Source organism: Typopeltis vanoorti, chromosome 26 (assembly GCF_054136105.1).
Source record: "Typopeltis vanoorti isolate ZY-2024b chromosome 26, IOZ_Tvanoo_1.0, whole genome shotgun sequence".
In the NCBI taxonomy this organism is placed as follows: Eukaryota; Metazoa; Arthropoda; class Arachnida; order Uropygi; family Thelyphonidae; genus Typopeltis; species Typopeltis vanoorti.
Window position 1 is genome coordinate 22,606,568 of NC_143574.1, and position 25,848 is coordinate 22,632,415.

Consider the following 25,848-nt stretch of genomic DNA (forward strand, 5'->3'; position numbering starts at 1 on the left):
AATACAAATAATATGATAAAGAGATAAGTTGGTAGACAGTAAGGAGATGTTACCAGATTAATGTGAAAGATTTTTCATGAAATGGAAGACAAGAGTAGAACAAAGGCCATTCCTGGAACTATACAAGGAGGATGAAATCAAGGGAGTAAGGAGCTGGTTCTTAGCTTAGAGGGAGTACTTAGTGAGTGGAATGCATTGTCTTGAAAGAATCATTTTGAATGAGTTTAAAGAAACTCAGTTTGATTGATGAGCCTTATGTGTGAGAGAGAGCAGTAGTATGTACTTCTCACAATGAATGTTTAGACACCATGGAGGTCTGCTGTTAATTTGCCAACCTGGTTGACCAAGTGGTTAGTGTATCTGCTTTCCAACCAGTAGGCTGCAGGTGCAAATGTTGCTGTGGCATGGATGTTTGTGATTTTCTTTAGGTGAAAAATGAATTTTATTGCCTGGTGTGAGACCACCTCCCCACTTATTGGTGGCTTGGAAAAGTTCCATGTTTGCTGTCTAGAGCAGGATATTATACATATAGAACATATTATGTTCAAAATAAATAACATTAAAAAAATTAAATTAAGAAAGATTAAGAAAAAATACATAGCCCTCATGTGGTACACAGGCTTTTACAACCTTTCATGGGTGCAAGTGACATAAAAAAGAAAAAAAATTACTACAGTCATTTATATGTGCTGATCTCCAGAATATCTTATGCTATAGATGTATAATATTTTGCGTGTTGGGAATCACGCATAAAAATAAGTTTTTTTTCAGATAGAACTTTCAACAGCAATATTAGATTATTGGAAAAAAACTGTTTATTAGGTTGCTGTGATCATTATCATCAACAACAACCATGGGTCCAATGCCTGTAGGTGTCTGCTGCCATCTTGATATGATTCTTCCATTGCATTCTGTTTTGTGCAAGATTACTCAATTTGTGTATAGCGTTTCCGTACCATTTGACGATGCCATCGCCCCATTCTCTGTTTGGTCTTCCTCTTTTGTTCTTTCCTTCAATTATTCCAAACAGCAACGTTTTTAATTTTCTCTCATCATTCATTCTACATATATGACCAAATAGACGTAGTTTCCTTTTGATTATTTTCTGCATCAGGTTTTCTTTTGGTTGTATTCGTCTGTAGATTTCCTCATTGTTCACTTTCTGTATCCAGCTTATTCTAAAGATCTTTCTATAGCACTTCCTCTCAAATGCCAATATCCTCCTTTCAGATTCTCTCTGAAGTAGCCAGGCCTCGCATCCATGCTCTATGGATGCGAGGTTTCTGAAGATAAGGTTTCTGCAATGCACAGTTTAGTTTGCATCTTTTTAGCTCGGCTCTTCCATATTTTGTCCATGGCTTTTAAAATAGTTGTTGCTCTGGTTATTCTAATTTTTATCTCTTTTTTGGGGTCCAAGTCATGCGTCATGTGACATCCAAGATATTATTATTATTATTTGTCACCTCCAGGGAGTTCAAAGACTCATCGAGGGGGGGGGGCATCCACTCTACAACTCTGCTTCCACTACTCACAATCCACCAACTGACCGCAACTACACCAATGCCATCTACCGCCAATCACCACCACTAGTATTTCCACAGACAATCACAAACATCCATGCCCACGGTGGGATATGTGAAGTGTTCAACATTTTCCAGTTGAAATCTGTCTATCATAACTCTATTTAGTAACTCCTGTTGTCCGAATATCATTGTTTTAGTTTTTTCAAAGTTGACATTTAGTCCATATCTTTTTCCTTCTGTGTATAGGTTTACAGTGTCTGTTCCAGCCTTGCTGCATCTTCTTCAATCAGGACGATGTCATCTGCAAAGCAGAGGTAGTTTATTCTCATGCCATTTATTGAAATGCCTCCACCTTCTTCTTTAATCTTATCTAGTGTTCTTCCCAGATGTGTGATGAAGATGATTAGTGATATTGGGTTCCCTTGTCTTGTGCCTTGATTAGTGGCAAGCCAATCTCCAGTCTCACCTGCTATTCTGATTTTGGCTTGTGCTTGGCTGTTTATATCTTTCAGCAGGTGGATCAATTTATTGTCCACACCATTGGATTCCAAGACAGCCCATGTTATATTTTGGTCAATATTATCAAATGCTTTTTGGAAGGCCACAAAACAGCAATATATCTTTTTGTTCTTTCTTCGAGCTTTCTCTGCTATTAGTCTTAGTGCGAGTATTTGTTGCGCTGTACTTCAATCTTGTCGAAATCTGGCTTGCTCATCCGGAAGATGTGCCTCCATAAAATGAGCCAACTACTTTAACATGTGGCTTCTTCGGTTGAAGAAGCCACATGTAAAAACAAATATAAGTGTAAGGCTAATGATTGTAAACTTAGAAGTTAACAAGTATTTATTTAATTAAGGGGATAATAAATCCCTCATTATTTCAAAGCCGAATAAGAAACTCAAAGATCGAAATCTAAGAGTTTCTTATTCAGCTTTGAAATAATGAGGGATTTATTATCCCCTTAATTAAATAATTTATTGTCGAAAAAAAGCCTTTTGGCTCTTTATTGTAGTTAACAAGTATGTTAACCTGCAAGGACTGTTGTAGTATAAATAATAGGAACACTGGCATGAGTCATATGCTTTCTAGCATTGATTGAAGATGATTAACTGAAAAGTTGAAATCTGATGTTGAGATGAATGCGTGAAGTGATCTAATAAAAAATTTCCAAATGTCACTTAGAATGTTGCTGATTTCTTTAAATGGAATGGACAATTCTTCAAACAGCTTTTCAGCCTAGCCATGGGAAGATTACAAGATTTTTTTGGGGAAAAAAAAAAAGTTACTAGCATCAGCCAAATTCATTCCAAAACATTCCAATGTATCTGGTAGAGATACATTGATGATATCATCATTATCTGCAAATATAGCATTGCTGAGTTCGACTGATTCCGTACCTCACTCAATTCACTTCATTAAAAAAAAAGGGAATCATTCATGCTCTTAAAAACATGTCCTAAAAAGTAATAAAGAAAAATTGAGAACTGCAATTTCTATTCCACTTTTAACAGATATCTTAGGAAACTGTGCAAAAATATTATTTTCTAATCTCATCCAACTTTCAAATCATGCTATGCATTAAAGAGACCCTATTTCAATCATATACATCACTAGAGACTTTCAAGAAAAATTGCCATTCTCAAACCTCACATCAGAGTGACTTATAAACCTTATTCTCATCATCCATAACCACCTCCACTCTCCAAAAGACATCAAACCCTTCTACAAACATCCTGGGATTTACAGAATTCCTTGCATAGGTCAGACTTCTAGTAGTTTTGAGATAATAAAAAAAAATCAAAAAATATCTCAGAGATGCAACTCATAACAGAGAAGAAAGATCAGATTTGGCTCATCATGACATCAATTGCAACAAGAACTCTATGCCTTATCTAGGAGATCATTTTTGTTCTCGTCAGATAAAGAAATCAGTCATGATAATTTTTTTCTCATGGCTCTCTCAATAAGGACCAAGGACTTATTTTAAGTGACATTTGAAAATCTTATCAGATCTCTTCACATGCCAGATGTCCATATGTCAGCTAATTGTCACCAAACAATGCTGGAAAGCAGATGACTTATGCCATATTTCAGTCTCCATGTGTGTTTCTGTTATTTATACTACAACAGTTCCTGCAAGCTTTGTTCTGTAACTTTCAGTTTACAGTCACTAGCCTTTCATTTATATTTATTTTTATCCTGAAGAAGCCACACATTGGTGATGGTGAAACTAGCGGGTTCATTTTATTTTATCTTTTTATCACAACCTAATATACTTGAAAAAAATTAAAGACAGAAACTTGTGTGAAATAAATTTATTAGCTGTAAAATTTTTGCCTAAGATTGCATAGGCATCCTCATTACAATAAAAGAATTTCAAAAAAGCCACTGTAGCATTAATAGGAAAACAGATGGTCAGTAAATTCTTAATTATTAAAAAAAGTTAAAAAGATGATAAGGATTTCTATAAAAATAATATAACAATATTTCTTATAAAGGGGATAATCAAAGGCCATTGGATCTGTTTAAGTCCATTCAGTGTAAAAAGGCCTTACAGCTCTCCTTATATATAAAAGGAATCTACTTTTTATGTAAGAGTTCAGTTTTCTTTCAAAAGACTATGTTTAGTCAAGACGGAATGTTCTGCTAAGCCAGACTGCTTAGGTTCAAGATACTGGATATAAGATTTATGTTCTTCATGTTGGATGGCTACACTCTTCCAAACTGTCCAAACCAAACCACAGGAAAAGGGGATCTGGTAGACACCTGGAAGGCAGAAATCTTCATGACAGGATTATTATTACATGGGCACCTCTATGGAGTCCAAAAACTCATCACGGGAGACCTAATTTATCTACACAATCTATCATGCCTCTCCTTGAACCCATTAACAGAAAAAGCACTTGCAACTGACTCTGGCAACCCATTCCATTCATTGACCACTCTCCAAGCAAAAAATCTAGTCCTCACACCCCTACTGACCACATCTTTATTCAATTTCAACAATTGAATAAAGGTGTCCCCTTGTTCTGGTTGATTGAATAATTGAAATTGAATAAATAATCCCCTTGTTCTGGTCCCTCTAGTCAAATGCTGAAACATTTCCTTTGCATCTATTCTATAAAATCCTTTAAGCAACTTAAATGTTTCTATCATATCCCGTTTTTTTTCTCTTATCAACCAACTTCTGCAATCCACGCACCTTCAATCTATCCTCATAAGGTACATTCCACAGACCACTCACCATCTTGGTCACTCCTCTGAATCCTCTCCACCGCTTCCACATCCCCAAGAAACCCAGAGTTACATCTGGATTACTGGTTTTTTAAACCTTAACTTCCTTATATTTACTTGTTAATGTGTTCTTCACTACCCAAGTAATCTTATGTGCTACCTTAACGATATGTCCTCTAAACTTGAACTTTCTGTCTACCACCAACCCTAAATCTCTAGCTTCATCTATTTCCTGGAGTACAGTGCCATCAATGTGATAAATGGCTTGTAATATCTATTTATTCCAAAGTGCATAACTTTACATTTCTAGACATTAAACTGATACCTATTAACTTTGGCCCATACTGACAGCCTATTTAAATTGTCACTCCACATCACCTTGATTAACTGTTACTCTTCCTAATTTTATATTATCAGCAAACAACTGAATATTTCCTTTCAGGTTATTTCCTCTATCGTTTATGTATAAATTAAATAGCAATGGTTCCTACACTGAACCTTTAGGCAGACCACTAGTCACCTGTTTTTGCCTTGATTCTGCCTCTCCATATACCACTTTTGATATCTGTCCAGCAGCCACCCTCTTATCCACTTAACTAATGACATATCCATCCCCATTTGTTCTAATTTGCATAACAGATGGTCAGATGTCTTTACAAAATCATTGTGTGCCATTTCCTTTATTCAACTCAGCTGTTACTCTATTATGAAAAGTTAGTAAATTACTAAGTCATGACCAACCTTTCACAAAGCCATGTTGACCCTTATACAGTATCATATTTTTATCTACCCATTCTTGAATTTTCTTTTTTTACCAATTTTTCTAATACTTTTACCATGGATGAAAGGATACTGCAGCATTAAGAAGTTTTAGAACTTAAGCAGTACATTCAGAAATTCCTTTATTATATGGGAGTGATATCTTTAGTAGATCTAGACACTGGCCACCTAAAACTATTAAATCTTTCTTGATTAAGGATTCATTAAAGCAATTTTTCATAAAAGCAGATTTGATGTAATTCAATTCTTTAGCAGGACAAATATTATGAGCCCAATGTAATAAGGTTTTAATGGCTCCAGCCTTTTGACTAGAATGATAATGAGAAGTAGCAAGGATATAAGGATCAGTATGAGTTTCTTTTCTAAAAATTGTAAACGACCATCTGGTTGATAAAGAATTAAAATATCTAAATAAAGGATATTTGATTGTTTTTCTCCTCTTCTAAGGTAAACTGAATTCTTGGGTGAAGCATATTTATTTTTGAAATTGAATAGCTTTAAATCTGATGGTGAACCTTTCCATATTGCAAAAATTATTTTATTTACATAAAAGTCGATTCCTTATAGAGTGGTTATATAAGAAGAGGCGTGAGTCCTTTCTACGCCGACCAAACTTAAAACAGATCTGATGACCTTTGATTATCCCCTTTATAAGAAATATTATTATATAATCTTTATGCAAATTCCTGATTATTATCTCATTGTTATTAATATCTGATTAATAATATATTTCATAATATATCATATAATATTGTTAATATACCTTTGTAACTTTTTTTAATAATTAAGAATTTACTGACCATCTATTGTCCTATTGCACTGTTGTGGCACTGTACTGAGGATGCCTATGATACTTGGTGAAAATTTTACAGCTAATAAATTTATTTCACATAAGTTTGTTTCCATGTTTAATTTTTTCTAACTTAATAAAAAAAAATTCATTTTTTTCAGTAATGATTATTTCTTTTTGACATCAAAGTATATGAAGCAAACTTGGTGTTTTCAACAACTCCCACCAGACATTGTAATTTTGTTCATTTCCAGTCATACCAAGAATTGTTTGAGTTTGATACATTTAAAAATGCACGACCAAAAGATTATTTTATAACTTTACTTAAACCACTTCAAAACCAAATGGAATTAGGATTTCCTTATTTTAAGAGAATCACAAGCAAAGTGAACTTTTGTAGAATCCTTTGATAATTTATATTGTAGATGCATCTACTGAATTCTGTGGTCCCATGTCTTTGTTATTGTTTGTTTTTCAATGTACAATTATTTATGTGTATGAGTATTTTGCCTTTAATAAAAAATGGATGCTTGTTTGGCCCACACCAGAAAAAAGGGTGGGTGGTCCCACTCTAGAGTTAACTCCTATTCTGTGTTGCCTTTTCATTTCTCCTATTCCACTGGTATTTGTCTTATAGATCAGTACTCCATATTCTGCCCATTCCTAGCTCAGTGGACAAGTCAAATTAACTGGGTTGCCAGCTCTTTCTCTGTCATTTCTTGCTTATTCTCTTTTTTGTTATATATATCAACAATCACCTCCATTTAACTGGAATCCAGTCCTTAGTTTTGCTAATGATGACTGTATACTGCAATCTGTTTTATCATTTGACAAACTTTGCACTACACAAACCAGTAAAACTTCCAGAATATCAATTTCTGCAACTTTAAATCATTTTAATTTCAGTGTTAAGTAAACCTCAATCCTGTCTTCTTTCTCATGAGAGGAGAAAAAGAAAGAAGGAAAAGAAACTTCCATTCTTACTTTTGACAATCTGTATACAAAATGAAATTTCTCAAACTGGATAACTAAGTCTTCAATATTTTTCTTGCATGAGCATCTTACAAATATTGTCTTCTCACTATCCAAGAAATTGGATTTCTGTTTTGCTCAATGTATTACTTTACATTGGACAGCTGTTAACCCTATACAAATAATTTCACCTATTTGTTGAATAGTGTTCTTGCATTTGGATTGGTAGTACTCCTAAGAGCTCCCTAAAATGCTTCTCATTATACAGGAGAGAAGTTAATGACCTGACTCACGTTAATTTGCTTCACTCTTGCACACACACAGGCTCTTGATTCCTGCTTCTTATATTTTTTGCAAATATTTTTATCATCACAGTGTCCCTGTAGCACAATTAGAACAACTGAACCCTTCAATTCGAAAAGATCTGAGTTGGATTTTTGTCATGAGCAGAATCTTTATGTGGGCTTTTTTTTAGCTAAAAGTGAATTAAGCAGTTTCATGTAGAGGTAGTAGGGTTTTTGCCTGCTGGAAACTTGGATTTTTCATCTTGCATACAAGTATATCAACCAAAGGGGACACAATTTTCAGGCAAAAAAAAATACTATTAGTGGGCATTGGATGGCATTGTGGTGTGTAGATCATGAATAGTACCATTGTGTGTAGATGGAGGATTAAGTAGTAGAGATGGTTGAGTGAAGTACCCTCTCACGATGAGACCCTAGACTCCTTGGTGGTAGATGTGATAATTAATTGAAACTAATAAGTTAGTTGTAGCACCTGACTGAACCACACTACTAGATGGTACAATAATACTCCACTGAAAAAGAGTTAGAAATTTATATTTCACACTTAAGGGTTAGTTACTACCTGGCTTAGGAGTCAGATAATAATAATCACTATTTGTCAGAATTTGCATTGGTAATCTTTCATCCAAATGGAAAATTCAGAAGTACAGGTTAAAATACAAAATGATTTAACAGATCCCTTTCCAATAATTCAAGGATTAAATCAAGGAGATGGTATGGCTTCAAAACTTTTCGACTTAGTTTTGTAATATGTTATTTAATTGTTGCCAATAGATACTAAAGACACCCTAATAAACAATTCAGTGTAGATTGTAACATATGCAGATGACCTTAATATCATGTCAAGAACCAAACAGAAAGCAGAAGAAACTATTATGAACTAGAAAAATCAGCAGAAAAGATGAGATTAAAAATCACAAAAAAAAAAAATAATAATAATAATAATTAATATCAGGAAGAATGGGTTAACTGGCACAAATGTGAAAATTGATAACCTTGAAATTAAAAAAGTGAAACAATTTAAATATTTAAGAATAATTATCATTAGCCAATCAAATGATATGGTGGAATCATAGAATCGAATAAATAGAGATAATCAGGCTTTCTGTTCTCTCTTACATGTACTCTGTTCAAATGATATTTATTGGAAGACTAAAGTAAAAATATATAAATCAGTAATTCATCCAGTAGTTATCTGTAGATGTGAGACTTTGATATTTAAAGCTAGAGTGAAGAATTTGATTTCAGCTTTTCAAAGGAAAGTCTGTAGAAAAATATTTAGACTGGTGAGTGATAATGGTATCTGGAGAATCTGATTCAACCATAAAGAATCCACAAAGTTGATAAAGAACCCACAATATCCAGTGTAATAAAGTTCAAAAAATTGCAGTGAGCAGGACATGTTTTTCATAAGGAAAATGACAATATTCTTATGAAGACTATCAATAGTAAAATTATTGGTAAAAGACCAAAAGGAAATTTTGGACAGACAGGATTGGAGGCAACAAATCTAGGAGGCCCAGGTTTGATTTGGGCTGTCAAGCCATAATAATAATAAAAAGAATATTTCATCCTTTTAAATATGTTGAAAAATATTCAGGGGATATACAGAATTCCTCGTAGTTGAACACCAGACTTAGGGAACCAAACAAAGAAGAAGGGATAGATAAGGGTTGCTAACTAGAAATCATACAGTATTTTTATACATCCCATCCGTCTATTCATTGGACATCATCAAATGTCACTCTGTTGCTCAGTGAAGTGCCACACCAGTCCTCACTAGGTAAGTCTGTTGTATTCTTTTCTGGAGGTTCAACTCTGAAGATCAGACATTAACTTTACCATCTATTACTGTTTTAAGAAGTCATCCTTTCAATGTATCCAAAGTATTTCAACTTTCTTCTGTCAATATCATTAAGGAACTTTAAACTTCTACTGATCCTTTCTAGCACCCATCCATTTGTCCACCTTTTGATATATGGTATCCTCAACAGCCTTCTTTAACACTACATCTCTTATACATCCTAGTCGGCCTTAATTGACTACCTGAATCTTCTTTTCCAATTGTATACTTTCATTGGAGTTAAAACTTTCAGGCCCAGAGGAATAGTTTGTTATAGTTGTAAGTTGGTTGTGGACTGACCAGAACTTTGGTTAGTTTTGTTATAGCAAATGAGCTAACTGTTATTTTTGTTTGCTGTAATGACAGTACTATTCTCCTCGTCTTAGCAGCATCGTACACTATTATCATAAAGGTTTTGCAAAGATATATTTTCTGTTACCTTTTTTCTTTATGATTTTATTATTAAATAAGTATTGGAGTTGATACATGTTACATTGCCGAAGACTAATTGGCATTACACTTCAAAACTGAGAGTATGCACTAAATTTACTAATCACATAGCAGTTAAGAATTTAAGTAATAACATCTAATATTAATTCTTACTGAAAATTTTAACTTTTAAAATTTTTAAGTTTGAGATTTTATTTAAATATTATAATATTTCTTTAGGTTTATTGAAACCAGCAATAGCATGTTAGAAGAACGAAGTGATTCCCTCCACAGTTCTACAGCTCTGTCTCAAGCAAGACTGCTTGCTGTAGAACAGGAAAAAGTAGGTGGTCTGTTCCTTTCAAATATTTAACTATTAATAGAAAATAGTTTTTGAAGAATTATGCAAATGCTCTTAAATTATCATATAACTCAGGCATAAAAATGCCATAGCAAAAATTCATAAAATAAAGGGATTAAAAAAAACCTGCAGTTAAAGTTTGATAAATGTTAATAGCAGCTTGCATCAGACACCTAACAATTAAAAACATGTTGCATTATTTTTCCAATAACAAACACATCTCTGCAAGAAAAATCTGTTTTTTTTTTTGCAGTTTCTCTAAGCAAGATATTTTCTTGCATAAACAAACACTTATAATTTTATTTTATAAAGAAATATATAGCATCAAATAATTCTCATATAATGATGAACCTATAAGGATTAAGTAATAGTTTTAGCCTGCAATCTTCATCAGCCTAGGCCAAAACTTAGATTTGAAAGCTAATCTAAGGCACCTTATGTTATTATTATTATTATTACATTAATTCTCCTCTGGAGTTAAAGACTCGTTAAGAGAGAGAGAAATTTATACCATTAACAGTTACATGCATTATATAAGAAGTATACATCACCTTACATTACAATGTGAAATAAGTATACATGTATTACAGAAGTTCACAGACTTGCAGAAAATCTCCCCTGCCTGTAACATATCTATCATACTGAAGCTTAAACTCATTCACTCTCTTAGCATTCACAATATATTCAGGCAATGTATTCTATTCACTGCCACACTCCACCAAAAAAAATACTTTTCATCTCCTTTTATTCACCACTTCCTTGTGCAATTTCCAGGGATAGCCTCTAGTTCTTGCCTCTTATTTTTCACTATCTGAAAAATTCCTCTTTTATTCATCTGATAAATACCTCTCAGGAGCTTAAATGTTTTGATCATGTCATTCCTTTGCCTTCTTTCAGCTAAACTGCAGATTACATTCCATCTATCATTATAGCTAACATTCCACAGTCCTGAAATCGTTTTTGTCCACCACCCTCTGCACCCTCTCCAAAGTATCATCATCCCCTATCTAAACTCCAGTGACCAGATTTGAGCACAGTTGTCCAGATGTTGCCTGATCATGGCCTTATACAATGGAATCATTATCATTTTATCTCTGCTGATTAATGTTCGTCTTAATATTGCAGCAATCCTCGAAGTTGGCAGATTAACCTACCTTATAGATACCTTAGATTAGATTAGATTAGTCTATTTTTGCATTCTTTTGAATGCTTATGATATTATTTTCTTTATAATGTCTTCATTTTTAACATTATTATTCATGATATTTCTTTACATCCATAATTTTTCTAAGAACCTAATTCTTTTAGAAGGATCATCCACATTTTTATTTGGCAGATCCATAGAATTTCACAATTATAAAAGGTTTTAAAATTAATTGCAGCTTATTTTCTGATTTTTTTACTGCCACTTTAATGCTTGAGATATATACTTTTTTATTTCTTATTTGCATTTTCAGACAAATTAATTTTTTTTCAAGATAGCTGCCACCTACTTCAGATATTATGAGTGCTCTTTATCTCCAATTTGTACTCTATTCTTCAGTCCCTAGATTGAATCCACAAGTCTGATTTTTTTATCCTTCATTTATACACATAGTGGAATGTGTTTGTCGAAAATTACCTTGATTGGAGCCTAAAAGAATGATGTAGGGACCAAATAAAAATTTGAAATTTTTATGCTGGATAGATGCTATAAAAATATATTGGTCCTATTCTTTTATTTTCATCCCTTGAGGTAAGACAGTCTTTTGAAAATGAAGAAAACTACAATTTTTTTCACTGCATAGTGGATGTACTAAATATGCTGATTAGATATATTTATCTAATCAGCATATCTAGTACATCCACTTAGTGTGCTTAAGAGTCAAAATGGATAACCGAAGGTAATTGTCCATATGGCCTTTTAAGGAATGCAGAGAACTGACCAAAGCTTCTGACTTAATGTCCATTCCTTGCCTTCTAGTGGTGCACTCCATTAGTAGGCATTTATCTAGGTGCTGAATGAATGAGGATGAGTTAGCAATTTGGGATTTAGCCGATTAAATTGTATTCTTGTTGGCTTAAATCAAAACAAAATGATTGTATAATGTGTTAGAATTTCATGAGAGGGCATTGCCCTGTTAAACAAGGCCTTTGTCCTTTTTGGGAGGGAAATAGAACAAACAATGAAAAATCAGATACTGGAACAAATCCCAACTCAGCATTAGCAGAACACAAGATTGGCACCATCAATGCAAGAAGTATCAATGGAAAAGAAATAGAAGTAACAAAGGAATTAGATAAATACTAGATTGACATAATAGATGTCTGTTGTTAACTCTCATAAAAATTTCAAATATTTATTTGAAATTTTTATGAGAGTTAACAATCATCTCCACATCATTTTTTTAGGCTTCAAAGTCAGCCATTTTTAATTTTTGGCAAATTTCGTCATCAAATAAAGGCTTCAGTCAAAGCAATTTACTGAAACAAAAACAGGTGAGACTTTTTGGCAACAAATCAGTGAAAGGAGGAGTAGCTATAGTATTCAACACTAAATATGAAGATAACCTTGCATGACAGGCAATATCAAATAGTGATGTGAGCAAATAGCTTAAGAAACTAGACAATGAGACTTATTTGTGCCTGTAGTTCATAGAAGATTTTACAAATGAAGAAGTGTAGGAATTTTTCATTAGAGAAGGAAAATGTGACAAAGAAAAAGTTAGTCCTTGTTGGAAATCTAAACAGCAGAGTAGAAAATGATTTTCAGTCATATAGAAATGCGTTGGGAAAATTTGAAGAAAATTACTAAGCTAATAATAATAATAATGGTAAATACCTGTTGGATTTCTGACATGGACTAGTTATTATTATTATTATCTAAGAACTCCAGGGAGTCAAGGACTCATCGAGGGAGGCTGTAAATTATCCAACCCAGCTATCATACCTTCCCTTAAATTCATTTACACTAGATGCACTCACTACCCCTAAGGGCAAATTATTCCACTCACTCACTACTCTCTGAGAGAAAAACCTAGCTCTTACCCTTTTCTTGACTGAGAACGACCTTAATTTCCATGGATGCCCCCGTGTTCTCTCCCTGCCTTCCATATAATGAAAAATTTCATCATTTGAAATGCTATAGCACCCATTCAAAAGTTTATAGACCTCTATCATATCACCCCCTCTTTCTCCTGTTAACCAGAGTCTGTAATCCACATACTTGCAATCTGTCCTCATAATCTAAATCCCATAATCCGGATATAATCTTTGTAACTCTTCTTTGCATTCTTTCCACAGCTTCTTTATCCCCTTGGAACTCGGGAGACCAAATCTGCACACAGTAATTCAAGTGTGGTCTTATCAAAGCCTTATAAAGAGGCAAAATTATTTCCTTATCCTTACGTGTCAAGGTTCGCTTCAGCATAGCAATTATCCTCTGAGTTGTATTTGCAACTTTTGCTATGTGACCATTATTACTAACAAGTTTCAACATAAAAATGTGCACAAGTTCACGTGAGAAAAGGTGCATTGAAATAAGTCTCATTGACAATGTTGTTGCTGATAGTAAAATCATCATGCTGGACAAAAGAGTATAGGGAGGATTTGAAATTGGTAGTGATCGCCATTTAGTTTTGAGCAGGATAAAATTGGATATCATATTGAAAAGAAAAATCTGTAAGAAACTTTTAAACCGATCAAAGTTGAGAATCTTTCAGAGGTAAACTGTAGACTCAAATATACAAACATTATTCAAAAGAACATGAAAGAAAAGAACTGGAGTAATTATCTTGAAAATAGGAACCAGACCTTGGAAATTCATTGCCAGACCCTGAAGAAAAAGAATAAAGTATCGAAAGTTCCTGGCAAATAATTCAACTTGTACTCAGAGAAAAATGTAAGAAAGTGAAGCACCGTATAAAACTAGCTAAACAAATATCATGGGAAAATAAATATCAGGAAGGTAGGAAAGTATTCTGGAGGTTATTGAAAAAAGCTTAGAAATGGGCGAAGGATATTATAAAAATAATCAGAAATGATAAAGGTGACATGAAACTTGAAGATAAAGATGTTCTAGATGTCTGGAGTAATTACCTTGAAAAATTGCCAAATGAAATAAGAAGTGACAATAGAAATCAGTACTTGATATATGGAAAAGGCATCAAAAATCTGAAATGTGAGAAGGCATATTAGATGATATTCAACCAGAAATGCTCAAATATGGGGGGGGGGTAAAAGTTTTCCAGTATCTACATGGCATAATTCAGAAGGCTTGATCAAAGTGCCAAATTCCAGGTGAAGTAAATCTCTCATTGTATCCATCTAAGATACAATGAGAGATTTAAAAGAGAAATAAAACAATATGAGAATTACAGAGGAATTTCTCTGCTGAATATTCCTGATAAGATTTATGCAAATATTCTTGAGAAAAGGCTAAAAAAAACTGTGTAATAGAAGCTTGGAGAAGAACAAGTTGGATTCAGGCCAAATAAAGGATATCAGGATCATATTTTCACTTCATGACAAATAATTGAGAAATCATGGGAATATAAGATCTAGATTTAAGTTGTGTCGATCTGGAAAAGGCATAAAACAAGATAAGCAAAAATATGTTCAAAACACTACAATTATATGTATAAATGGGACATTATATTGAGCAATATGTTGTCAATATTTGGTAAATCAACATTTAGAACTGAAGGAAGTACAAGAAGATGGTTCGATATTAAATCAGGTATTTAACAATGGTATATATTATCTTCCACTATTATTAATCATCTATATCGATTGTATTAGGAAAGCAAGTGACATTAAACCTGATATCAGAATTGGAAATGTTAATCTGAGCTTTTTACTTTAAGCAGAAGATGTTATACTCTTAAATAAATCCAATACAGGTCTGTAGGATTCTCGGACTAAACTGAATGACTACTGTGATAAATTTTGTATGAAAACAGGCAGAAAAATTTCAAAAAATCAACTGCATCCAGAATGGAGATCCTGCAGAAACAGTTTAGGCACATTTTTAATGAAGATGGCAAATTAAATTTGGAAATAGACAATTTTAGCAAAGCTACTATGATAGGAAGTGTCAAGTAAATAAATTTGTATGAAATAAAAGAGAAAAGAGTGTTCAGACCAATTTTAACTTATGGATGTGATGTTTGGTATGTATAAAGTCTCCAATCTTTAATCAAGCATCTTGATTAAAGATTGGAGATTACTGATGATAGTTATGAAAAAGATTAGGGGAGTGAATAGATGGTATCAATGATAATATCATAATAAAATGTGCATATTAGAAAGGAAGTTGATATTATTAGCATTCAGGAATGTGTTAGCAGAGCTAATCTAAGGTGATATGGCCACTTAAATGGGATGTGAAAGGAAAGGTTAGCAAAACAAGTTTTTGCCAGGATGGTAGGAAAAAAGATCTAGAAGAAGACCAAGATCTGGGTGGATGGATATAGTAAGAGGTGCCTTAGAAAGCAAAAATATAACATATGATAATATTGGAGTCATCAGATTCAGACATCAGATTACTAGTCCACGCAGTTAGTCTAGTGGCAGTGCGTTTTGCAACCATATGCCTGGGAAAGGAGTGTCTTAGGTTCGATTCCCGTCGCCAACATGAGGAACTAAAGGATCTTCCTCAGCCATAGCCAAGTTAGCCGGTCTTGGGCATGGACAGCAGGGTTTTCCCCCCAAGTTTAACTGGGGTTTTTCATCCCGCAAACAAACAAACTGGCCCTGTGAACACACGGATCTACAGCCATAAATACTTAACCCCCCCATGAGGGGGCTCAACTCGCCCCAATAGGGACAGGGGAGAAAAAGGGAGGAAACTCCATCGAATAAATAAATTAATCAGATTACTTTGGGGGGAAAATTGTCGCTAGAAAGTTAGTATTGATGTAACTTTTTGATGTACTATCATATATTTTATATCCCCTTAGGGTACATATCAGAAATTGATAACTTTTTGACTTTCTGAGTGGAAATGAAGTAACCAAATTGCATGTTGAGAACTTTTGCATGTCACAAGGCACTAATGTATAAAAAAATAAAATGTTAAAAAAAATGCAATGTATTTACTTTTATACCAGTAACATAGCCATGCAGGCAATTTAATTTCATATCAGTAGGGTATGTGAACAGATACTGAAGTTTTGAAGGGTATAATTTTTTTTTTTCTATTTTAACCAGTTTTTGTTTTATGCTGTAAAAAAAATAATTTGTACTCACCACTTAAATGTAATTTATTTTTCCAAATGATTCCAAATTTTCCAAATCTTCTCAGTTTTAATAGCACTTCTTACAGGTTTGTACTTGAGAATTTTTGTTTTATGTAATTCCTGTTCATATCCTTCCCCTCCCTTGTTTAAATTATTAATTTAAACTTAATAAAGTTTAAACATTTAAATTACCATATGTAATTTAAAACCTGATTTCCTTAGTATTATTCTGTCTAACATAAGCTTAGATGTTGAAGGTTATTGATGACCTATTTTTAATGTTATTAACAACGCCAAACGAACTATTTTATAAAAAAGATGTTTTATTAACTTATATTTTGCTGAATTTTCAAATCAGCATCATCAGAGCATAACATGTATATGTGACAGTGAGTAAGTGAAACAATACGGTTGTAACAAACAAACGATCTAAAGTCCTAATTTGGTGTTCTCTAATGTTGTGAAAAATAAATAAATAAAATAAAAAAACATTACAGCTCTGTGAAAGTTGCTTTTAAGATAAGTGTCCCAAATTTTTGACAAATTATGCAACCATATCTGTTCAGGTTAGGAGAATTCTTCATAGGCTGACTCAAAAAATAATCTTTCGGATCTGTAACAACTTTTAATTAGTACGTTAGTTTTTTCCATATAATCCTGTGTGAAGGAGTGTCCAAAGCATGGTCTGCCAGTCCTGACTTGCCATAATAATGATAGGGAATGTATTTTTTTATGTTCTTCCAGGCAGATGTTAACAGATCTTCCTGCTGCCCATTGTAGGCAAAGTCACAGTCAAGGAACTTTATACATTCCAGGGTATGCTAGAGGTGAAGTTAATCCTTAGGAGAGAAGATCAGAGTTGCTAGTTTAACATGAGGTTTGAATGTGGTGCAAAGGCCATGTTTCATTAGTACTTTGGCTATTTTTTTTCTGATGTACCCATGACATAGGGAATAGGAATGGTAATATTGTGTTCCTGTGTATGAGAGGAGAGAGAAGTAATGGGGTTATATAGTATTTTATCTATTTTGTAGGAATTGTAGCCATTGGGCAAGAAAGTGTGGTGCAGATATTGGAGTTCTGAGTTCTGTGGACAGAGCTGTATCATTAGAACAAATGGCTCTGTAAGTAAAATATCATACTTTGGGGCTGGCTGATGATATGATTGTTTATGTAGATATCTTCATGGCGGGGTAAACAAGAAAGTGTAAACAGTTATTAGATTCTATTGCTACTGTGAAGTGGATTTTGGAGTGTTGACTGTTTAGCTAGCTGACAAAAGCATCCAAATTGTCTTGTCCGTGGGGCCAAATGGCAAAAACATCATCAACAAAGCATAACCATACTAGGGGCTTGTGTGTAACGGTGGTAAGTATTTTGTTTTGCAAATTTAAGCATTATCAAATCAAGAGTGTCTGTTAGTTGTACATTGGTAAATACAGAGGTGACATCAAAACTAACCATTGTCTGAATTTTAAAGAATATGATTTGAAATGGACTGAGATTTTTACAAAAGTAGAGGAGTTGCTAATAAGGGGAGCAAGAGACTTGGCTAACTGTTGGGCAAAGTTTATAATTGAGACTATCTCTGCATCGACTGTAGGGCATAGTGGGGGGGGGGGGGGGAGAGGATGTTAGATCTGTGGATTTTTGGTAATCCATAAACGTGAGGTGGTTTAACATTAACAGATTTTATTTTATTTGTTATTTTTTATCATTTATTTATTTTATTTTATTTTAATGTTTTTTTGATGATTTCTTTGAGCCAGGAAGTCACTATTTTCAATAATTTGTGGGCTTTTTTTCTTTGAGACATAGTGGGGTCTCAATCTATAATTCAATATGTAGAACCTTCACATAGATCTTGCATTTTTTTTTTTATCATAATCTTCTTGATTTGTTGATAACTGTTGTATTTCCCTTATCAGCTTTTGTAATAACAATATTTTTATTCTTATATAACTTTTTTAACCAGATAAATCTGGATACAATTCTGTAACACCTATTGAATAACATGGATAAGAAGTGCAAGTTGGTCTCACTATTTCATTCACCTCAGCCGAGGTGGATGAAATAGAAAAGAGGTTAACGCATCTTTTGTCCTTTACGATTGTATTGTTTCACTTACTCACTTTCACATATACATGTTGTGTTGTGCTCTGATGATGCTGATTTGAAATTGGCAAAATATAAGCAAGTTAATAAAATGTCTTTTTTCTAAAATAGTTTGTTTGGTGTTGTTAATGCCATTAAAAATAAGTCATTAGTATTATTCCTTAAGGCAAAACATATCCTTTAAGGTGTGTATAATGCCATGCATTTTTTGCTTAGGAGAGTTGTTAATGAATGAATTTCCAGAGACGATTGTGTGTGCGTGCATGCATGCTATCAGTATACTAGTAAATTTAAGGAGGGATATGATAGGAATTGTGTGAATAATGGATAATCTCATTTTAAATCTGTGAACGCCACAGTAATTCCTGAAATTTTAATATATGTTGCATGAGAGCACTCTTCTCCCTCTCTTTCTCTCACACATGTTTCTTCTGCATTTTCAGTACTTATTCTAGGAATCTTGAGTAAGTGCTGAAAATAAAAAAGACCAGAAGAGAAAAAAGAGAACTTCAAATGAAAAATCCATCACCTATTCAAAATGAAAATATATTTTGAAATATCTAATATACTTTTGTTATTTATTATTGAGTTCATCAATTTTTATTTAGTTAATGAAACAGGCATTTGAAAGATAACACAAAAGTACATTGTGAATATTTCAAATTGTCTTAATTTTAGTGATGTTAGTTAAAATATATTAATGGGATGTTTCTTTTAAAGGCTAAACTTGCTGCTGAGTTAGCCGAAGCAATATCTAAAATGAGTTCTCTCCAAGTGGAACTCAACAGTCACCAACAAGAAGAAAATGTTTTAAAACAAAAAATGCATCTAACTGCCATAGAAGCTAATAAGTATAAACAGGAACTTGATATCTTGAAAAATCAATCTAAAGGTATATTTAATTTTAATTCTTTGGAAAGCTATTTGTGATCATCAATATAAATATGTATGAAAGTATAAAAATCAGACATGATGATGAAAGTATTTAAACAAGATTCGTAAAAAGGGTATAAACAAATAATATAAGTCTGAAACTTTAAAATGTTGTTAGCCTGTATTCTCAAGGAGTGTATAGGATACTAGAATGCTTCTTCAAAAATTAAGTTTATATTATTATTCCTATTAACAGTTTTCTTCCAAATTTATTGTTTGAATGTTGTAAGGTTTTCAGCAGATATGATTCTTCTTGGCATCTTCTCATCAAACACCAATTTTTTGCCATCCTATCTTTTCCTATTCCATTTAAATGACTTCATGCTATCTTAAATTAGCTTCTCTCACACGCATTCTTAAATGCTAACAGTACAAAGGTTCTATCAAATATCTTCCTTTTTAATAAGATTTTTCATTAAACATTTGGTCACTTTCCTAATTTTTTTCCAGATCTGTCATATCTGTAGTCTCTATTTCTAACAACTCAGAGATACATAATTTAAAAATAGGTTGAACCCTATCTTATATACTGTTAGTTTAGTGTTTTGTTTCTATCTTATTTCATAAATGCAATTGTGAGGAAATTTATTCAATGGAAAATTATATTGATAAGAAATTATATTCCTGTTTAATCCTTTATCCAAATGTTAGTAAACAAACTTTGTACGTGAATATAATTTCTTGTGAAGTATAATTTACTTTATAACCAGCAAAAAAAAACTTTCTACAATTGTAGTCTCTAAAAAGCACCTTGAGTGGAACATGATTTGCATAAATCATCATCATCATTAAATTCCTGATATGTGCTCTGAGGATGTACAGAACATTATGAGAAAACTATATAAATAAAAAGTTTACATCATGTAGACAGATTTTTCTCTAAATCAATTTATCTGTCAGGACTCTAATATTGTAAAACCTTATATTTCAATTTTCTAAGGCATTTCTTCTATATCAATCCACATAGCTCTTGGTCTTCCTTTGTCTTTTTTCTTCCATCCTGGCATTTGATTTGCTAACCTATCCTATTCAGTTCTGTTTAAATGACCATATCATTTTAGATTAGCTCTGCTTGCACATTCTTGGATGCTGCTAACAATATGAAGTTCTTTTCTGATATTCTCTTTTTTAATATGATTCTGGAAAATTATAATTATAGTATGTAGTAATTTTTATCATTTTTTTTTTTACAATTTTCAAATGTAAAAAAATTATGGAATTTCTTAACTTCCTGTCTATTTTGCTTCCTTGTTTACAACATCATCTTCAGGGAAAGAAGAAATGATCAGTTGGCAACATTCAAAACTGACACAAGTACTCTGCTAAAAATCCTGCTACCTCCATATGAGATTGGCTAATTTACTTTCAAGGTGAGTTGCTGGTCTCATATGGAAGCAGCAGGGTTTTTTCTCCCAGAAACACAGATTTTTCATCCTGCATACAGACAAATCAACCTTCAGGATACATGCAATTTACAGACAAAAAATACTAGTGGTGGTGGTGGTGGCGGATGGCATTGGGATAGATGATGGAGACAGATGGAAGTGGTAGAAATGGAGAGTTGTAGAGTAGGTGCTCTCGCTTGATGAGTTTTTGGACTAATCTGTGCACCACCCTCAAACCATTTTATCAACTCTCCTTTTTTCTACCATCCACCAAGAATAAATTATCACCTCTATTATTCGTGACACCTCCAAGGTGTCATGAAATAATAATAATAATAATGTCACTTAGCATTTAAGTATAAAGAGCTAATAAGCTTCATTTCGGCAATGAAAATATTACTTAAATTAAGGGGATATTAAATCCCGCATAGTTTTAAAACCGAATAAGAAACTCAAAGATCGGAATCAGAGAGTTTCTTGCCGATTATAGTAAACTATAAAGTATCGGCGACACTAGCGTTAGCCAATGCAAGCCTCAAAAAAGGCTGAAACCGGTCTGGGTAGTGACCTCCCTCCATAATGTAATAACAGCATACATTTTCTAGGAAATGTGTTTTTACATTATGGAAAATACCTAAGAATAGCGATCTGAACTTCCTCCACCTTTGCAACGAGTTGCCCGGTATTGTACTACGTACTAGGATCACTTGCATTGGCTAACGCTAGTGTCGCCGATACTTTATAGTTTACTATAATCGGCAAGAAACTCTCTGATTCCGATCTTTGAGTTTCTTATTCGGTTTTAAAACTATGCGGGATTTAATATCCCCTTAATTTAAGTAATCACTTAGCATGTTTATTTATTCACATCTTCATCATAGCTGAGTAAAGAGTGAGCACTCTATTAGAGTTTAAAAGAAACAGTGGTAGTATTTTGCAATTCAAACACAGGATTACATAAATCATAAAAAATTGAATGATCATGATTACTTCTGAAAACTTTGAAGCAGGCATGCATTCATAATGGTGAAATTGAAATTTCATCATCATCATCAAATTCCTGCCATGTACCCTCAAGGGGTGTACAGGATATGACAGTACTACATGAAAAAACTACATCATTACTAACTTCCTATCTACAATTTTCCTCCAAATCAGTCTGTTACTTGTCAAGATTCCAACATTATCAGATCTTATATTTCTATCGTCTAAGGCATTTTGTACCGTATCAATCCACCTACATCTTGGTCTTCCTCTGGATCGTTTTCCTGCCAACCTGGCAGAGAACACTTGTTTTGCTAATCTTTCCTCTCCCATTCTATTTAAGTGACCATACCACCTGAGATTAGCTCTGCTAACGCATTCCTGGATGCTGACAATGTCAAGTTCTTTCCTAATATCCTCATTTTTAATATGATATTGCCATTGATGCCATCTGTTCACGCCTCTAATCTTTCTCAGGACTCTCATATCTGCGGTCTCTAGTCTTTGGTCAAGTGTTTTACTTCTGACCCAGCTCTCAGATCCATAAGTTAAAACTGGTTTGAACACTGTCTTGTATACAGCTAATTTAGTGTTCCGACTAATTTCTTTCTTATTCCATATGAATTTATTCAATTGACTTCCCACCATACCAGCTTTGCTGATTCTGTTGTCTATTTCTATATTTAATTTACCATCTTCAGTAAAAATCGTGACAAGTAGCTGAAATGTTTTACTTGTTCCACAGGTTCTCCATTCACAACACAGTTGACATTTTCAATGATTCTGCCTATTTTCATTGTCTTTGTCTTTTTATTGCTGACCTTCATACCATATCTATTACAACAGCTATTCAATTTAGTCAGAGAATCTTGCAGACTTGTAGCGGATTTATTTAGAAGTATAACATCATCCGCATAAAGCAAAGAGCTGACATTAACATCTCCAATTTTGATATCAGGTTTAATACCACATTCCTTCATAATGTGATCCATATAGCTAATGAATAACACAGGGGATAATGTACATCCTTGTCTCACACCAGATTTAACATTAAACCATCTTCCTGTACTTCCTTCAATTCTAACTGCTGACCTACAACTCAAATAAAGACTAAGTATTGCTTGATATAATGCCCCATTGACACCATATAACTGCAGTGTCTCTAATTCCTTTTACAGCACTCTTTCCTCCATTCCTAAGCTTCTTCAACAACCTTCAGAATATTTTGCCACCTTCTTGATATTTATTTTCTATATTCTTGCCAAAGTCCTCCCATGACTTTTGTTTAGCTAGTTTTACACACTGTTTAGCTTTCTTACATTTGTCTCTGTATTCTGTAAGAGTAAAAGCTGACTTATTTGCCAGGAACTTTTGATATGCTTTCTTCTTTTCCTTCACTGCCTCTTTAACTTCCTGTGTCCACCAGGGAGTTCTGATTTTTTTATCCTTGCACACAACCTCACCACATGCCTCTCTGGCAGAATCAATCAATGTTTTCTTCAGAGTTTGCCACTGAATCTCCAAGGTTTGATTCCTGTTCTCAAACTTTTTCATTTCTTTTCAATAATCTTTCTGTATTTTAGTCTACAGTTCACATCTGAGAGCTGCTCAACTTTTATTCGCTTTAAAACTTTCTTACATGTTATTCTTTTCAATATGAAATTCAATTTTATCCTGCTCAAGACTAAATAGTGATCACTTTCAATTTCAAATCCTCTGTACACTCTGGTGTCCTGCACCAGGGAGAAAACATCACTATCAACAATAACATAGTCGATGAGACTTATCTTATTCCTTGCCTCTGCTCTCCATGTGAATTTGTGCACGTTTTTATGTTGGAACATGGTGTTAGTAATAACCAGTCCATGTCCTGAGCAGAAATCCAACAGATATTTGCCATTATTATTAGCTTTGCTCTTTTCTCCAAATTTTCCCAAAATATTTTTGTATGTCTGAAAATCATTTCCTACTCTGCTATTTAGATCCCCAACAAGGACCAACTTTTCCTTTTTCATTATGTCAGTTGCTTTTTCTAAAGCCTCAAAAAATTCCTCCACTTCTACCTTAGTAGAACCTTCTGTGGGACCATAGGCACAAATAAGTATCATTGTCCAGTTCCCCATTCTCATATTTGCCCACATTACTCTACTTGAGACTGACTGCCATTCAAGAAGATTAGCCTTGTATTTTGTGTTGAATACTATGGCTACTCCTTCTTTTCCTTGATTGTCATTGCCTGAATATAACATTTTGTATTTATTGCTCAGAAAGATCTCACCAGTTTGGGTCTTTTTTGTTTCAGTCACCCCTATTATGTCGATCTGGTACTTATCTAATTCCTCAGCTAGCTCCATTTCTTTACCATTCAGGCTTCTTACGTTGATAGTACCGATCTTTAACTCTGGTGATGTTGAGTTGGGGTTTGTTTTCAGATTTGTTCCAGTAGCTGACTTTTCGCTGTTCGCCCTGGTTCCCTGGCGAAAACAATGGGGGCCTTGTTTAAACCGGGCGATGCCCCAGCCGGCATGAAATTTTGTCATGTTGTACCATCATTTTTTATTTTGTTTTAACCAATAAGAATACAATTTGGTCGGCTAAATCCCAAATTGCCAGCCCATCCTCGTTCGTTCAGTATCAAAGTAGATACCCAACAGGGTGCACCATGAGAAGATGAGGATTGGACATTAGGTCAGAACCCCTTGTCGGTTCTCCGCATTCCTTTAAAGGCTATGTGGAGGTCTCCTCTCAGTTATACAGCTTTGACCCTTAAGCACCCCGAAATGAAATTTAAACAGTGTAATAGTTTCACAAGTTTCAAGGAACAAACAATCAAATTTAAATGTATTTGAATGAACCTTGGTTTGATTTCAAAAAAACTCTGTGTCCAGAGTGTGTGTGTGTGTGTGTGGGGGGTAAATATGGCGATCAAATTCCAGGAATTCGATGTAATGTTGATGTAAGGCCTTGATATGACTATTAAATTATTTAAGGAATTTACATTGTATACTGGAATATTAATTAAAAGAAATTTAATAAATATTTCCTATATTTTGGCAGTGTCACATCACCATCTTCATGAGAACATACAACTATGACATGTGCATGCAGGCAACTGCAAAGAGCAAATGAGGCAGAAGAGGGAAACTGACGTTGTTCCTAGAGTCCTAAAGGTCGCTAGAGGGCTATATTGGGTTGTCTTGGCTGTTGGGCTGAAGTCCTTAAGATGCAAGCTTCCCAAATTTGGGGCAGTCTCATGCACCCAAATTTGTTGAGGTTTGAAAAGTTTCTTAGAGCTGAGACTGATTCCATGAACAATCTTTCATATTTAAATTTGCTGTGGTGTAATAGCATGGCTTTCTTCCAGCATATTCTGTGGTGGGTATTCAGAGTATGGCCTGCAAGCCCAGAGTGGTTGTAATGGTGAAATCGGATGTAGTCTTTGTGTTCCGATATCTTGACATTTGCTCTCCTGCCTGTTTGGCCCAAGTAGGACAGTTTACAGCTACACAGGACTTGGTGTACTCCAGGTAGGGCTAGAGGAAGTGGCTGTTCCTTGGTGGAGCAGATAAAGGATGCCAATTTCTTATAAGGTTTGTTCATGTTTTTTAAAGATTTTGGTTAACTTTTCAGAGGTGCCCCGGATATAAGGAATGGTGATGGATTTAGTGTGATCTTTGTTTTGAAGGGGGGGGGGGGATTGTGGTTAACTGGTTTTAATATTTTTTGGGGATTGTAGCCATTGGCTAAGAAAGTGTTAAGGATGTGGTTCAGTTCAGTGGTTAGGGCATTGTGATATAAACAGATTAATTTTGTCCTGTTATATAGACCCTATATTGTTGTGAGTGGGGGGGGGAGGATTGTTGGTGAATGTATCTGCCTGTATGGGTAGGTTTTCTGTAAACAGAGAAGGCCAAGGATCCATCAGGCTAGCGAGTGATTAGAGTGTCTAGGAAAGGGAGACTGTAGTTTTCTTCTT

At 33.9% G+C, this 25,848-nt stretch overlaps 1 protein-coding gene across 9 annotated transcripts in view; it reads left to right on the forward strand.

The window, feature by feature from the left end:
• LOC150092408 (FK506-binding protein 15-like) overlaps window positions 1-25,848 on the forward strand; it is a 398,069-nt gene that overhangs the window by 223,980 nt on the left and 148,241 nt on the right. For all 9 annotated transcript variants that reach the window (XM_090415127.1, XM_090415130.1, XM_090415126.1 and 6 more), the window contains 2 exons: window positions 10,117-10,219; window positions 19,291-19,462. In XM_090415127.1, coding sequence (XP_090271253.1) covers window positions 10,117-10,219; window positions 19,291-19,462 — 275 coding nt within the window. The remainder of the gene's footprint in view (window positions 1-10,116; window positions 10,220-19,290; window positions 19,463-25,848) is intronic.